The sequence below is a fragment of the Pocillopora damicornis genome, chromosome 1 (genome assembly GCF_964200805.1).
Source record: "Pocillopora damicornis chromosome 1, jaPocDami1.2, whole genome shotgun sequence".
Classification (NCBI taxonomy): Eukaryota; Metazoa; Cnidaria; class Anthozoa; order Scleractinia; family Pocilloporidae; genus Pocillopora; species Pocillopora damicornis.
Window position 1 is genome coordinate 12,466,569 of NC_142670.1, and position 16,683 is coordinate 12,483,251.

The 16,683-nt window shown below is 37.5% G+C and overlaps 4 protein-coding genes across 5 annotated transcripts; 2 read left to right on the forward strand and 2 right to left on the reverse strand.

The window, feature by feature from the left end:
- The first annotated feature begins 265 nt into the window (after positions 1 to 265).
- LOC149052041 (interferon-induced, double-stranded RNA-activated protein kinase-like) lies at positions 266 to 2,298 on the forward strand. The gene has a single exon (XM_089214867.1). The coding sequence runs from the start codon at positions 531 to 533 to the stop codon at positions 1,875 to 1,877; it is 1,347 nt and encodes a 448-aa protein (XP_089070993.1). The 5' UTR covers positions 266 to 530; the 3' UTR covers positions 1,878 to 2,298.
- Positions 2,299 to 2,557: 259 nt separating this feature from the next.
- LOC149052042 (uncharacterized) lies at positions 2,558 to 4,385 on the forward strand. Its single transcript, XM_089180861.1, has 2 exons — positions 2,558 to 3,842; positions 3,916 to 4,385. Exons 1-2 carry the CDS (start codon positions 3,587 to 3,589, stop codon positions 4,383 to 4,385), a joined length of 726 nt encoding a protein of 241 aa, XP_089036987.1. The 5' UTR covers positions 2,558 to 3,586.
- LOC149052043 (sentrin-specific protease 7-like) lies at positions 4,370 to 10,273 on the reverse strand. Of its 2 annotated transcripts, none has more exons than XM_089214284.1 (13): positions 9,785 to 10,273; positions 9,505 to 9,558; positions 8,641 to 8,928; positions 8,430 to 8,510; positions 7,684 to 7,783; positions 7,367 to 7,486; positions 6,945 to 7,061; positions 6,605 to 6,694; positions 6,403 to 6,480; positions 6,085 to 6,186; positions 5,914 to 6,001; positions 5,414 to 5,488; positions 4,370 to 5,325 (listed from the first exon to the last, which is right to left on the reverse strand). In XM_089214284.1, the coding sequence occupies exons 1-13, from the start codon at positions 9,909 to 9,911 to the stop codon at positions 5,209 to 5,211; spliced, it is 1,437 nt and encodes a 478-aa protein (XP_089070410.1). In that variant the 5' UTR covers positions 9,912 to 10,273; the 3' UTR covers positions 4,370 to 5,208. The 2 variants fall into 2 exon arrangements, with proteins under 2 accessions (XP_089070410.1, XP_089070347.1); XM_089214221.1 differs by having other exon boundaries at positions 9,505 to 9,588; positions 9,785 to 10,271.
- A 10-nt stretch (positions 10,274 to 10,283) lies between these two features.
- LOC149052044 (uncharacterized) lies at positions 10,284 to 14,530 on the reverse strand. Its single transcript, XM_089212854.1, has 9 exons — positions 14,515 to 14,530; positions 13,427 to 14,382; positions 12,529 to 12,781; positions 12,290 to 12,398; positions 11,824 to 11,927; positions 11,495 to 11,610; positions 11,260 to 11,333; positions 10,569 to 10,843; positions 10,284 to 10,470 (listed from the first exon to the last, which is right to left on the reverse strand). The coding sequence occupies exons 2-9, from the start codon at positions 14,318 to 14,320 to the stop codon at positions 10,310 to 10,312; spliced, it is 1,986 nt and encodes a 661-aa protein (XP_089068980.1). The 5' UTR covers positions 14,321 to 14,382; positions 14,515 to 14,530; the 3' UTR covers positions 10,284 to 10,309.
- Between the last annotated feature and the right edge of the window lie 2,153 nt (positions 14,531 to 16,683).

The following is a 16,683-nucleotide window of genomic DNA, read 5'->3' on the forward strand; positions in this document are numbered from 1 at the left end:
AGAGCACGAAAAATGCGTAAGAGTAGCTCGAGGCGCAGCCGATAGCAACTGTAGCTTTTTGAGTGCTCTCCAGACTTCTCAAGTGCATCCATAATTCGATATACGCACAGCTAAAAGCATGAGCAAACTCTTTTATAGCAGAGCGACAACAAGGATCTGCGCGAAGAAGCCTTTTATTGTAATAGAGTGCAAAATTCTCACAACGCACAAAAAGTAAAGAAACGCCCCTATTGGCTGGTTAAAAACACGACACATTTTACATGAGGGGACGCAAATCGTCTGTACTGTAAGTATCCCGGAGAGTCCCATACATTTTCTTAGACTTTTAGTCTAAGAAAATGTATGGGACTTTTTGAACGCTCCAGGCAGCTTTCCTGTAAGGTGTCATAATCCTGTTGCTGCTGACATCGATGTGACAGATAATTGCTTTTGCACTGTTTTCTTTGCCGGCTTATACCTATCATCAAGTTTCAATAGGACGGCTATCATTTTTCACAAGAATAATGAAGTTTTGTAAATTGTGAGATCGGATGCAAGAGCACGTGTTTAACTATTTCCCTCTTCTTGCTTGGGAATGCATTAGTAAAATGCCGGCGGACCTTGAAGCCTCCAATAAGCTGGAAATACCAAATAAACGGGAAGTGAAATCGCGAAAAAATACTCCCGAGGAGAAACGAAAACAAAATAGAGAATGGAGAAAGCGAAAGCGAAAGCGACAGCAGAAGAATGCGAGTAATCTGGCTCTGCTCGCTAATACTGAAGTTCTGCTGAGAATCAATGATGGACCAAATGTGGCTGAGACGAGCTTGGTAGATAAGAAATCGTTTTCTCCAAATCTGGATACAGAACAGGTAGGCAACGAAAGCGGACTTATCGTGCTTGAGGCTAATTCTAAAGAAGAAATGGTAAGTAATGCGAAGAGACCACGATTAACAACCCTCTTGGATGTACATTGTTCAAGATCTGCAACAATGCTTCGGATGGCGCTTGGAGACGACGCAAGACGCAAGCCGACTCAACATTCAAGGTCATTTTTGGCACAGACAACGTTTCAACGCATTGTTAGTCAGAAAAATATCCATTTTAAGAGTATGTCAGATAAAGAATTCAAATGCAACTTTAAAGAATTGATTCCGGAACATTTGGAGTATCTAACCCAACATTCCGTTGGTAGTGGAAGTTTTGGCCAATGCTTCAAAGCAAGTTACCGCGGGATCGCCGTTATTGTGAAGCAAATGACACACAATGACAACGCCGGAGAACAGGACAGGGCAAAGAAAAACCTTCTTCATGAAGCAGGGGTTATAACTGCATTGGGGGATCATGCCAACCTCCCAATGTTGTTTGGAGTAGTTACAAAGAGCTTGCCCCTATGCCTTGTTCTACAGTTCCATGGCATCAACCAAGAAAGCACTACTCTTCATCAGGCAGCAAGCAAAAACCTGCTTAATTCAACAGATTGTATTTCACTGTTTATAGAGATAGCTTCCACCTTGAGCTATGTTCATTCAAAAGGCTACCTTCATAATGACGTAAAAGCTAACAATGTAGTATTGGAAAGAAAGTCCGACTCTGCGAAATACGACCCGATTCTTATTGATTTCGGTAAAAGCACCAAGCTGGGGTTGCCATCCTCAAAACGAAGTTCGTCCTGCTCTTCAAGAAAGATCTATTTAGCCCCAGAAGTCCAAAAAGAAAGACGTTACAGCATTTCTAGTGACATTTACTCTTTAGGAAGAATGCTGAAGGCTGTGTCGTGTTTAATAGGTTTTTATGAGAAGGTGCGGGTGCTTGTGAAAAAAGCCACTGACCAAAACCCGGGTGATAGGCCTACTGTTGAAGAATTTTTGCAACAAATCTCTACAATTATACCATAGGTATTTCGCTAGTTCTTTTTCCCATGCCATGTGTTCGGAACAACATATTCATGATAAGTGATGCGGAAACGCTCGAATTTTTTCGACAGAAAGCCACCACAGAAACTGTAACAAAATAAACTGAAATCCTTGGTTTCTTTCTTTCTAAATTTAAATTAATGTTCTATTTAGCATTTAAGAGGCAGTAGAATGGCAAGTGAATGTTTATTTTTATAAACAAAGCAGTTGAGTAAGTCGAGTTGTTTGCTGAACTGTTTTCACTGTGGTGTTTCCACGATACATTGAAATTCGCGTTTCGTTGGTTAACAAAATCATAATTTTAAATATACTTTACAGTAAGAATTATATTTTTGACCGACAACCAATAGCATTCTTTTTTTTATGAAACGATAATAAAGGTTCTTCTCTTATGGCTTCAAAACGGCCTGTCTCTTTTGAAGTGAGTTGTTCGTTTGTCTCGATCCCCTAACCGATGAACCTTCTCAGTTTTCGATCCTGCAAACTTTATCAGAGCATGATGATTCAGCGAAAGGAACATTTCCAACCTGGGTTTCATCAAAAGACGAAGAAGGACATTCTACTTGCAGTTGTGGTTTCCTTACGGTAACCTCCTCTTGACTTTCGTTTTGATCAGCTCTCGTTGTTTCCTCACGGTCACTGATTTCAGTTTTCCGCTTAACTGCAACAGTCTTCTGGAATTTTCTGTTGAACTTCTTCCTTTGTTTTCGTACCTTTGTTCTTCTGCGCTTTTCTTCAATTGAATGTTTTCTGAACCTCGGCATCATGCAAAATTACTTGCTTGCTCCAGCCCTGAGAGATCGTTCTTCGCTTAAGAAGGTTTAATCCGTAATCACTGACACGCGTAATTATCGCACGTTTGTATGCAAAGACTTCCTTTTGTCTTTTGAAGTAGAATTAGCATAGCCTAAACCACTGATGCGTTCAACTTTTGAAAAGCCTCTTCTCGAATCCCTTTTTGTATTTGTTCACAAAGTGTAACATATAAAGTCTGTAGTACTTTGCATTCTTTCGAAACTCAGTTGATTATCTTGAAAATTGAAGTTGCTGGCTCACATACATTCGGATGAAGTGATACTTCTCCCACATCTAACGCTGTATTATTTCCTTTGTTTTACTGAGGACGTTACTAATTTTCTTTGTTTCAATTATAACATTAAAGTGAGACTTATTCTTCAGTTTCAGTCATTGGCCAAGTGCGCAATTTCGACTAAAACTCAAGACAGTAAGTAACTGCCGTTTGCAATTTGAAGTTCTCGACATCACGCAAAATTACTTGGTCGCTCCAAAGAAAAATCCTTCAGTTCGCTTAAGGCTCTAATCCGTGACTGACACGCGTAATTATCACACATTTGTATCCAAAGAGTTTCTTTTGTCTTTTCAAAAAGAATTGCATAGCCTCAACTGATGCATTGAAGTTTTGAAAAAAAAAGCCTCTTCTCGAATCTCTCTCTTTTTAATCTCTCTCTTTTTTTACAAAGTGCAATATTTTAAGTCTGTAGCAGTTTGCATTCTTTTGTAACTCACAAACATTAATCAAGCGATACTTCCGGCCCATATCTAACAGTTTCAGGACGTTCTTAATTTTCTTTGTTTCAATTATAACATGAAAGTGAGACTTTGAGACATTTTCTTCAGTTTCCGTTATTGGCCAAGTGCACAATTTCGACTCAAACTCACGAGAGTTAGTCATGCCGTTTGCAGTTTTCTGTCGCTTTTGTGGGAAAAAATTCAAAACAGGTGTTTCTCTAAGAAAACACTACGAACTGAAGCATCATGAAGACAGCCTTTTTGAGACAACAAACATATTTGTGGATGAATTTGGCAATCGCTGCGATGAGCCAAAAGCAACTGTGCTTGGAAACGACGCAGAACTTCAAGAATATCTGAAATGGCTATCCGCTTTGGTGGAGAGAATAAACATGTCATTGGTACCTGATCATCCAGGTGAATACTATGGTTTAAATATTTCTCTGTTTTGGAAGCTGTTGTTAACACGGTTCGGTTCATTTCTTGATAGGAAAGTGGTGTCATATCGACTGTTTTCAAGTACCCGAGCGGTATTTTCGTCACATTTTGCATCGGTTGGAAAGTCCGAGGCTTGATAGTGTTCGCGATGTTTCACACCGCCGCCAGCCTATTTTTAAAAGAACGGCAAGACGATTGTCGTACAAAATATTTGAGGAGCAAACGTTCAAAAGGATTCTAGAAGAGCAGGACTCTTTGCTGTTTAAGTCCCATGCATTGTTCAGTAACCAGGACGAAGTTCCTGATATTTCAAATATGGAAGCTGAGGCGGCTCTTGAATTTGCCAAAGCAAGGGCAAAAAAACCAGTACCACGACCAACGAGTCGATCGTCAATGGAAATTAGCACGGGGGAGGGCCGTTCCACTCGAGAAGTTGAGTTAATTTGGTGGCCAAGCTTATACTCGAGATCGCTTTATGGGAAACTGACTCTGCGTTTCTATGTCAAAAAAACTTCAATTTAGAAGTTCAACAATTTCATTTTTTGTTCCTGTTAACGCTTAAACTTTTACACTTTAAAGAACTATAAATACATCATTTACAATTAGGTCCACAAGAAACTACTTATAATTAATTATGTTGAGTATTTCCGGATGAATAAGATAGGACTTAATAAAAGTGGTTTCACTTTTGTGATCTTTCGTGTAAATCGACCCCAACTATTCAGTAAAAAGAAACACAAAGAATGATTTCATTTTTTTTTCTTTTTCTTTATTTCTTTTTGGAATCTCAACTCAAATGGCATTAAAACAATGACGGAGGGACATACATACAATCAAGCATTTAGCTTATGTAGCTGGCCGGATGTAATACGCACGTGGAATTCATACGATCGGCGAACCCTAAACATTTTTCTCGCGGCTTCAATGGAAAAACTTTAGCGCACGTTTATTCCGATACCTGCGCAGACTATCATGCCCCAACAGCATCTGCTTTTAAAACAAAACCCACGATATGTCGATAATCAGGTTACGTAGAATGAGAATTATAATTTGAAAGTCAAGCATCGTTGTTAAGCGCAACTTTTGGGTGTAATATTGAGACAAAAACCATAGCAGCAGAAAACGTTTTGTCAGACTTGGGCCAGGGATATGTTACGAAGGGGTTATCACCCTTACCGTTACCAACTCATTGTTCACATGGGAACCTTACGACAAATAAAGCCTTTTGTTCAATGCGTTCACCACCGTTTTTTTATGAATGGAAAATAATAGATTTCAACTAATCATTCTTTACATGCGTCATGGCAACTGAACATAAGATGACGATAACAGTAGTTGTAAAGTCTCAAATTCTAGCTCCCATAGCCAAAAGGATGTCTGTGACTCTCTCTCTCAAATGAAATGCTGAAGCTTGGTTATACCACTGGAGAATTTTGTCTGAAAGAAGCTCGCCTACTGGAAACTAAAAGAGAGAAAACAAACAGAGAATCATTGTCTTGCTCAGCTGAGATGGAAATTATGTTTTAAAATGTTTATAACCTTATCCTAACCTTTCGCCTTGAGAATCCTTCGAAGAACAGCATAACAAATACTCCGCAATCATACCCGTTTTCTTGCTGAGGTACCTAAGGGTTCAAGAATGCCGTTATTTATCCATTTGTCTTTTTAAATATTACTATCATAACTACAGTGGTCTCTAAATGTTTCTCACCTCTGGAGTTACAGTCTGACAATGGTTATTGGGTTGCTTTAACTGATTTGAGTAGACATGAATTATTCTTTATAGAATTACCAATAAGTTTATATTTAATGCACCAGATATCTATAGTTGGATTTTATTCTGCTAATTCACAGTAAATGACAAAAAGACAAGCTGTATAACCAAACATTCACCACCATCGTAATACTATCCAATTTTTTCAGTACTTCAGTCAGCCTCAGTACAAGATAGTGTTTCCTATCTACATTTAGATACTTTAGCATTAATTTTGCCCTGAAAAATGCAACTTGAAATGACAACCCTTAAGAAGAAGACTAGAGATTTTAATACCTTGGGATAGAGGACAGGCATAGTCTTGGAAGTAAAGTGTGGACTTGGACATTCATTCATTTTAGCCGTCCACTCACATTCTATAAAACTAAAAACAAACAAATGATACAGTTGCTGTACTGCAGGAGGTGTCTGGTGTTTAAAAAAAAATGAAAATAGTATAGTGCATACCTTCTGATAATGTTTGCTTCTTGTTCTCGTGAGGAGGGAGAACAAGTGAAGTTCTTTCTATCTGAGCCATAAACAATGGAGTCAATCATCAGAATTGGAACTCTAAAAAGAAGATTCCACTGCAATATTAATTTTCTCTTCAGTTGGTGTCTTTTCCCAACAAGAATTAGTCAAAATCCTCAACTTCACCATTCAACAAAGTTATTGCTACAACACGAAGCCCTCAATGCATTTTAGATCAAACATCATTAGATGACTTGAGCATACTTTTTTCTATTTTTAGAAAGGCTTAAAGACAATGTTTCTGCTAAAGCTTACACAGCACAGCCATCATCCTTTCTTCTTCTGCTTGTGAGTGTTGGTAGATTATATATCACAGATAGGAACCAATGCCCACTAAAAATAAAACAAACAGTGACACTGTTTATATTATGACAATGGTGTTTGCAGAGAAAAATAGCATAGAGAGAGATAGATATAAAATAAGCAACAATAATAATTATCATGAACTTTTAAATACCTTCTACATACTGGAATGAAAATAAACTTCTTTTTGAAAATGTCCACTCTCCTTGTAAACTTAGATGCTTCGACATATCTTTCATCAGGACTGACAGATGCATAGAGAGGCAAATAATTATTAAAGACCATCAGCACGTACGAGAAACATGTATAATAATTATAAAAAATAATATTGTCTTTATTAATGTACTTCAAAGAAAACCAACCATATTGGGTACATGTATATCATTAGGATGGTTCAGCTTACCAACAATTACTACAAGAGCTATTTTTTGCAGGACAAGAGATGACACTGCTTTAAGTGTTTAAATCTAAGTGCAAAGAAAACAATTAATTACCTAGGCAAGACAAAGATTTCTCCAATCTGAACTCTTGTTGACAGCTTAGTGTAAAAAAAGGAGCTAAACACATGAATGCTGTCATGCAAATCCTGGTCCAATGATTGGGATATGTACCTATTAAAAGCAGAAAGATGATTAAATTTGGAAAGCAATTTTTCACTGCCATTAATCAATTGATTAGCACAACAATCTCAAATGGTGGATTTTAAAGAGGATGAAGTATGAGCTCTTTGCATCAGCAACCCCTTTAACATAGGGCAAAATTTTAGCCAAAAAATTGAAGGAAAAGAATAATAATAAATTATTTGTGATGTTTTACATTTACCTGAGGACACATTAAAAAGAAAAAAAAACAGCTACATTTGCAGGTTCTCACTAAATCAAGTACAGTGATATTCTTACATTGATATATTACTTACATAAGAAAAAATTCAACAATGGAATCATTGACTTCCATCCCATTCTTCAATGTGGCAAGGTCCATCTGTAAGACCTGGATTTTTGCTACTGCTGGTGGTGGTGGAAACACAGCTATTACCCTGGAATCATGAAAACAAATGAAAATTAAATAATATTTATAAATAGCATAATCTCAAACAAAAGCAAGAAAACTTTAAAACTGAAAATAAGGAAGTTAATACCCCATGATAAAAGTACATTAGACCATGAAAACAACAGCGTATTGACCATTGTTGGTGTAACTTGATTTCGAAACAGACCATTTTTAAAAAGATACCTGGCTTGATCAGTCGAAGTATTTCCTTTGCCAGCAACATTGGATGGTCTTTGATGGAGATGTTCATCTACAAGTAAGGCATGATTTTTGTGGCTTGCACCTACAGTATTACACATAAAAGTGTATATGTAAATTGCTTTCAAGACAGAGCAAGAGCGCATTGGAGTTTCAAAGTGCCAACTAAGCTAAGTGGAGAGAAGGTGATGTAGTTGAGTGTGAGGTTTTGCATGAGCTTGGAAAAATAGTTAAATAACGAAAAAAACCTGAGATAGTTTTCTCTTAGTAAGTGAGAAATAGGAGTAGCACCAAACTCATTCTATCTATGACAAAGTGACAGCCATGTTTATGATCACACTGGTGTACTGTAGAAGTAGTAAAATTTTGTTGGTTTTGGATCATTTTAGTAAACACACGTGCAGATGTGTTTATCAAACACATTCTACAGACTCATACATCAGTGACCTTTAAACCAGAAGAGCCAAAACAATGCTATCAATACACTCTCTTGATTTTTCTTTGAAATATACCACTAAGACATTTTTCAAAATTTGCTTGAATCTTGATCCCTTTAGAGCTACAGTGGCATTATGAGAGTCATGGGTCTAATGCCTTTGCGTTACTACACGTCCATTAGTGCAAAAAGAATTTCCCCATAGCTCATAAAAGTATATTACAGTTTTAAACCAGTGACTAAAGATCAGCAGTGCAAACATACTGTATCTGTGTTCAGAGTATTTTGGTTTTACCTTTTGCAATCTCTGGTTGATTTTGAATTGCCTTTGAAAATTTGCTGGGCATTTTCTGCTGCTGGAACACTTTCAGGTCACCTGTGATGGACATAAAAAGCTACATTTCAACCTTAAGCAAAATAGGCCAATGAACAGATAGGAATAGAATAGAGCTGGGTATTATTGGCTCAATCAATAAACCTACCCCACCATATGATGTCTGACTTACCTTGCATTTTGCTGGTAAAGCCAAAGGAATTGGAAATCATATTTTCATATTCACAATTCCATTCATGTCTGTTGTAAACAAACTGTGGCTTGAAACCATCATGCACATAGCATGTTCTTTTCTCATCAAATACATACTCGAAGAAATCCTCCCCAAACATCATGAACATGAGTTTGTCCAAAAGTTTGATCCAGAGGATATCACTTGATTCCCAAGAAATGGACTTTGCTTTCCAACCACAGCCAGAAAAGTAGAATTGAAAAGTGTTCTGATTTTCCAATGTCTTTCCTGTAATGAGAGAAAACTCTCTATTACAAAAGTTTGGTGAAGTGCAAACCAATGAATTGTTTAAATTAATAACTGTTCAATGAAAAAGTAAAAAAAAAAAAAAAAAGGAGGACAGAGGAGCCAGTTAAACTTTTGCGAAGTGCATGAGAGAATTCTGAATGTATTGTGAATCCCTAGCAGACCAAGAATGAAGCTAATTTATGAAAATAACTGCTATACTCCAAGCCACACATCACACATCACACATCAATAAAGATAGCAAGTAATTAATAAAGATAACACTACCTTTCAATCAAGTTGATGGTACTTTTTTGGATGATACTTTCTATTCTTGTTGCTTTTTTTTTTTTTTTAAATTTAACAGTTCCATCCAAACAGAGTATAGATTAATCTTATTTTGGCAACTTCTACAGTTTCTAAGTTATGAAGTTTTTGAGGTTATGATAGGGCATTGGGCAAGAACCAAAGCATTTTTTGGAGAATTCACGAGTTTATTCAAAGCCAATTAGCTTCTATTTCAAGAAAAGCAGGAGTAGTGTCAGTGAGGGCAAGAATGCACAATAAATTAATGCTTACCATGAATTGACTTTAAGGCTTCTCGGAGAGATAGACGAAAAAACAACATCCGTTCTGCATAAAAGTGCACCAGCATTTGTTCAACTGTAATTCAATGGAAATCAATATCTAACTTAGAAATAAATGGCCACTTTAATTGGTTTCCTACACAATCAGGGTCCATATTCTCATTAAATACATTACCTTCCTTGCACTGTCTTTTTTTCACAGTCAAACAGAAACACACACCCTTTCAACAACTGCCAATTCATTATCAGTATTGGTTACTATTTACACTTACTTGATGAGGCTTCCCCATGCTGATCATGGCTTGTGGCTTTAAGCCAAAGCTGACGCTGGTCCTTATGGGATGCTTCAAATCCCTGCTGACTAAACTCAGTCATTGACAAAAAGCGTCTCATAAGCATGGGGGCATGGTCAATAAGCAAGTGCCCATAATCCCCAGTTCCAAGGCTGCTTCCAAAAATATCTTTCAAAAGGAAACCCCATTCCTTACACTACAATTAAGAAGGGAAAAAGAACAAAGCAAACTCAAAAACCTGTGCACTAGATACTCACAAGTTATCATGGACAAGGATTCTATTTGGCATTTACCACTGATTCACATTGTGGGGATGGTGATTGACAAACCTATTTTATCAGGACTGATTAAATAAGTATGTACAGTTCATAATGAAGCTTGCAACAATATACACAAAAAGAAAGCCATGTGTTTTGCATTTTATATAACATTCAAGTGTATTTTATATTCAATCACAAACACAGTTGTAAATAGTGAAGGTACTTGCCAATGCCACATCTGCTATCAAAGACTTACATCAATACGGGACTGACAAAATGTAACACGGTTAAGAATGAAATTCTTGGCAGTGTTTACATCCATGTAGGAGAGCTTTAACTTGTCCAGTGGAAGGGAGAGTCCCACAATCTCCTCAAGGTTTTGAAGAATTTCAAATTCTGTTGGACCTGAAATGTGTTTATCACAATGAGAAAAATAATAGATACCCACAAAGCAAATCAATTTTAAAATACACACAAAGCCAGTAATTCAACCACTCACGCACCTGACATAGAGCTCACGTGAATATTCTGTTTTGAAATGGCAGACTCCTGACCACTCTTCTTCTTAACAGAAATTCTATCACCATGAAAAGACTCTGGGCCAAAGCACTTCAGGGCTTGATTGGCTTCTGGAAGTGAACCAATCTTGTAGGCAATCAGACCAATGGACGCAAGCAACTGCTCTGTATTGCGCATCTCCATATGGAGAGCACACAACTGAATGCTTGTAAGCTCTTCATCAAGGAGAAAAAGGAGATCATCCCGAATTCCAGTTGATCTGCAAATACATGAATAACAATGATGCATTTACAATGTATTTATAAATAAAAAATCATAGCCTCATGAAGACCATGGCAATAAATAAATGGGAATAACTCAATGAAACTTAAAACTCAAGAAACAATGTTAAATAAAAATGACAATGATGACTTTATTTAAGTCTCAAGGGTATTTAGCCAAGCACAAGTGCTCTTGACTAATAATTAAACAAAAAGAGACAACCCAAAATCAATGAAGTCAAATGTTGGTTTTCCATTAAAGGGGAAAACTAGAGTGCCTGGATAAAAAACCAGATTGGTGGAAGGTGGCTGCTCTCACCAATGCATCAACTCTGATACCCAAAAGGCCACAAGCACTTCCTAAGTAAGCCTGTTCATTAAGTAATGATCATGAAAGGCTAAACTAAAAATATACCTGCCTATGTTACACTTGCTTCGTAGGCATTCCAGGCAGGTTTCATCTGGGGCTACATCATGACATTTGCAACCCTAATGGGGATTGGAATTATCTCAAATTAAATTAATATTATCTTACAAAATTTTGTGGTTGCATTGTTAGTGAAGACTGCAGCTTGTGTATTGCAACTGATGAACTTCAACGACTAAAAAAATGCTTATACATCCACATGTACACCAACACAAATACTAACCCTGATTGCATTGCATATAAAGCAAAATTCCACATTTACCCCTCGACCATCAAGTTGAAAATCAAGATCCCCTTTCTTTACCAAAAGAAGGATCAGTGTTTTGTAGTCCAATGAAACTAAGATATGACAAAAAACAACAATAATAAAGAATTATGATGACATACATGTAGAAAAATAACTTATTGTTTAAAATATTGGTCAGCTTCACTGATAATGGAAAAAAAACCCTCAAGTTTCAAAAAAAGAAAGTCAGCATCCCCCCTCCCTTAAAAGATCAGGGTTGTTCTTGCAAACAACCTTTATGCGATAAACTGGCAGAAACATCTTACCATCAAATTCTACATTGAACTTGATGCCATCAACAAAAATTCCTTGGTTCTTGATAATTCTCTTTTGCTCATTCACATCCTTTAGAAGTACCTTCAGGCTTTCCCTATCAAAATAACATTAGGCATAAAGACAATCAATGAAACTTATTATTTACTGAGCTTGTGTTGGAGTAAGGTTCTTATATTGCAAAAGGGTTTGTAGTTTTTTTTTTTCTTTCTGTCTAATTATGTGTGGGTATTTTTTGGTTGTGTGTGTGGGTGTTACATTTGTCAGATCTTGGAGCCACTGGAAAGCCAACATTACAACAATGAAAACTGTCATATATAGTCTACAAAACTACAGGCTTTCAGTACGGAGAGCTTAAATGGAAAAGTGTCTATACTGTGGGTGGTAAACAGTTCATAACCATGCCAAGCAAAGGAGAAAAAGTATTTTGGTAACATAGAATAGAAATTGATGATGAACCTGTTTTCTTTACAATTGGCAATGGCCAGTGGGTAAACAGACTTTGCACTCTGTATGCTGTATACAGGATTAAGACGGGCAACCAGACCTACCAACACCTGATTTCTACCTGATCATAAAAAAATAATAATAGAAACAGTTATTATTTCATTCACATTCATGGGACCAAAATTATACACAGCTACACATTTACTCTGAGATAAGGTATTGTTCTATAATTTATAACTGCATACTTAAACCTGACAGTCTGTATTTACCACAAAAGGGTCTTCCATCTATCTTGATCAGAAGTTTGAGAGTTGGTGAGCACATCTTATGCAGCCTTTGCTCACGAACAATCAGCTCCAAAACAGGATACAAATCCACCTGATAACCTTGTAAAGGAGTTGGCACCTTTTTCACATCCATGTATTCTTTACAAACTCCAAAGATCACTTTTTTGGCAGCCTTTATTTGATTAAGATTTAACAATATTGGTGTGTCAGAGGATTTCTAAAATGGATACCAAAGAAAGAAAGCAAAACAAAAATTAAAAACAACAAAATTAACATGGAAAACACATTGATAACTGAGGGTTAAAAAATCAGCCATTATCATTGTAATAATAAATAATAATAAGACTTTCACTTCTTGAATCACTTTCAAGCATTTAATTTGTTACTATAGCACTGCTTCCAAGTTGGGATAAATCTGAGTGCGGGCATGTCCTTTACAAAAGAAGGAGCCCTTCTGAGAGATCAACACTATGCAATGCTGCCTCTCCACCCTTGAAATTAATGATTGACGCCATCCTAAAGTTGTGCTAAGCTGGCAACAATTTATCAGTCTCAAAAACTCTTCAGGGAAGTTTACGGTGTCAATGGTCTTTCTACATCTTAGAGGCAGAGAAGCCAAAATTCTAAAACTTTTAAAGCCTTTTTACCACCGATCCTACTGTATCTTAAAAACGGAAATTTTCATGAGCGACTAAACTTCAAGCAAATAATGACAATTTGTCAAAAAAACGGCTTTTTGAAAAGAGCGAATGTGACTGTTAGGAACTTCCCTTTAGGCTGGTTATTGATTTGTGATAGCGGTCGCCATAAAGTAGGCAAAACATTTAGCCTTGTAACATTGATTGCTAAGAATAAACCTTACCCCTGTCCTTCCAAGTTTGGTGATATTGATTACGGCTTGCCAAGTATTACCAGATATCCTTGCCTTGGTCTTGAAATATAGTAACACCCAATCTGGAACTCGGAGGCTTTCCACGTATAAAGAAAACGTTTCATCGCCAACAAGCTCTTCCACTGTCCTTTTAACTCCTTTCTTCAGGGCCACATCCTCCACAATCTCATTTACGATAGCTTTCGCCTCAGGATCATCAAAGGCACACATGCTGGAAAGCACCGTTGACAAATCCTCCCGGCTCCTTTCACAGATGCCTTGTACATCTTGGAGAACGCGGCTCCCCCTTTTTTTAATAAGGAAAGTCTTTTCTGGGGTCTCCAAATCATTTCTTTCACAAATCTCCTTAAGATTTGGGGAACTAAGACTGCCACTGCTTGGAGGAGTCAAATGAACCGGGACAGGCGTTTCTTTCGTCTTAGGAGTGTTGAATTGAGGAGGCATTGAAAGGCGCCGAGCTGCACGTGGTCGCTCGCAATTCACGTCGTCGTCGTCTCCTTTAAGGGAACTAAAATCCAAGCCATTCAGAAATTCTTTCACCTTATAAATCGCGGCGGATCCTCGTTCTTCAGAACTTGTTTTCTTCCTCAGAATAGCCGATACAAGCCCAAAAGACGAGCAAACAACTTCGAATGCACTTGAACTTTTCTTGTTGACGAAAGGGCGCCCATCAAGAAGCCAAAGTTTGCCGCTTTCAACTCTGCAGAAATCTTCAGGAAAAGTTTTCACGATCGGCGATCGCTTTAAATATTGTAAGGGAGTTATTCCACAAATTTCAGTTGTGAGCACGTACCAGTAACTCTGATCGCTTAATCCCTCACTGACCACGCGAGAGAAGGTCGAAAAACCTTTCCTCGGCGCCATTTTGAGGGGAATATCTGGAAAATCTTCATGCACATCGGAAACTACATGCACTGAAAAGCAATCTGGGAAAAAATACCAAACATTGTCCAGATCCAACCGGAAGAGGCGCTAACGATACTAACCATGCAAACGCTGACATAAATATCTCATATTTAATGGGATTAAATCACCTACGGAGCTTGATATGTACTTACAGTGCAGACGATTTGCGTCCCCTCATGACTTTGGTTTGAGCGAGAACTTTTGATCCAGTTAACCGATAACCGTGAATGAAAAGCTCAAAGTTTACGGAGAAATGGACAAAATCAAAGCCAAATGAACTCATGAATGAATTCCCAGTGGATCAGGACCTAAAAGATTAATGCCGATTGAAAAATTGGGCAGTTCCTCGCTGGTTTCTTTCGTATTCCTAAGAGAGGGAAACTGCACTGCAGCTTAACAGGACAGAAATTCTGAAGCCAGGGGAAAAAAAAAAAAGCTCACGTCATCTTATTTACGCACGGGCGTGCGCAAATAAAGATTTTGTTCATAGCAACTCAGTAGGACTTGTATAGGGCATGCACGCGGGCTATGTTATGATATATTATGTGCTGAAAAATTACAGTCTTGCAGTTGTGTCATGAAAATTGCTCTTGCTTCTTAAAAGTAAAATTATTGTTCACAGAATATGCTCAGCTCACCTAACTTGTACGTGTGAGCAGTGAATGAATTTTAAAGCGCGTATTAGTAGTTGAACATACTAATTTCCGGGAGACATGTTTCAAAAGGAAATTGAATTACTCTAGTATTGTCCTTTTTTGCATCAACTACAGCTGGAAAACAGCGACCGAAATCGTACGTTTCCCAACTTTTGTCCAGCGCGCTGCGGTTAGGATAATCTAGCCGACAGAATTTTCCTTTGCCACAAGTTACAAGACGTGTTCACTGAGATCAGTGAGTGTATGTATGCTATTTGAACATAACGAATCCAAGTATTTTATTTTTCTGTGTGTGTGCGTGTTTGTGTTTCTTGTAGTTAGTGATAAATGTTATTTACTGACAGGGAGGTCCGTATTGGGTAAGATTGTGCCCGAGGTCTTGACCACCGGTACTTTAGGCAGAGTGCAGTTTTTCCCAATATGGACCGACCTCAGCTGGTGAATAACAGTTTTTTCGTATACTTTACGAGATGTTTTCCAAAAGAACCCTAATGAGTCAGGGCTGTAATTACGGCAAGGTCCTCCATGAACTGAAAAATTTTTGAGCGAGTAGGTGGAACAGACTGAGGTATTGCAATTTAAAGAATGGCTTCACCGAAATATTTTTATTTGTGTGATGAAAAAAGGTGATTTAAAGCAGAGTTTCAAACATTTTTTGTACAAATATCTGTCAAAATCTGACACCTGTCTATTAGAAAGTGCGCAAGAAAAAAACACAAGCACACTTTAAAAATATCAACAACAACAGCCACAACAACCACAACGGTGCCGGTTTGGTAGACAAATTTAAGTGAAAAGTAATTGCAAATAAATTCAAGTCTGGGTTTTGAAGTTGTGGGATTTTGCTCGTTTGTTTGGTGCAATCACGTGTGTAGGGATGTAGCTTGCGCCTCCCGCAAGCGATACCGTGCCTGTGGGCAGAAAGAGGAAATTCCGGACCGCGTTATAGATCAATAGGATTTCAGGATTTGTAACTGCGCCCTCTGAGAAAAACAAATAATAAATACAGTTCTTTCGAGAAAGGTTGTCGGAAAAAGCGTGTCGGAAGTGCAAGCGATAACCCCGAAAGGTACTGCGGGTAGCTTTTAGGTCATGGTTAGACTTGACCTCAGAGTTCAGGGAAAGCTAAGAAAATGTCACTTTAGGTTTCACATGTTTGATGAACTTATTTTATTTACAAGACTGATTTTAAATTCTAAACTGCACGAAAAACGAAAAACAGATCGAGCTAACCCTGATTAATTTATCCTTATTTTTTTATATGCATATTGATAACCGTTACCCAAATATTAATTTCCAGATTGCCTCGTGCACTTTAAATTGCTGCTTTTTGCACCTTTCCCGTAATAACTGTATACCGTGAACTGCGTATCTCCAGTTGCACATTTATAAGAACTTATATTCACATTTAATTTTACGTTTTTAAGTCTGTTCTGGTTGAAGGGGGGAGGGGGAATTTAAGTGTCAGCTCAACGAGGAACTGATTAATATTTAAAAACTCAACTACCAAAATTACATGAATTCACAGATAATCTTAGTCAATGTGAAATTAACTAAGTCAGAAAAGCAGGTCAGAGATGGTGGACGCCGTAGTGAAGAACGAATGTATTGTATCAATTGACACTGATCAAACATAATATCAAAAAATAGGAATCAAATAGAGAA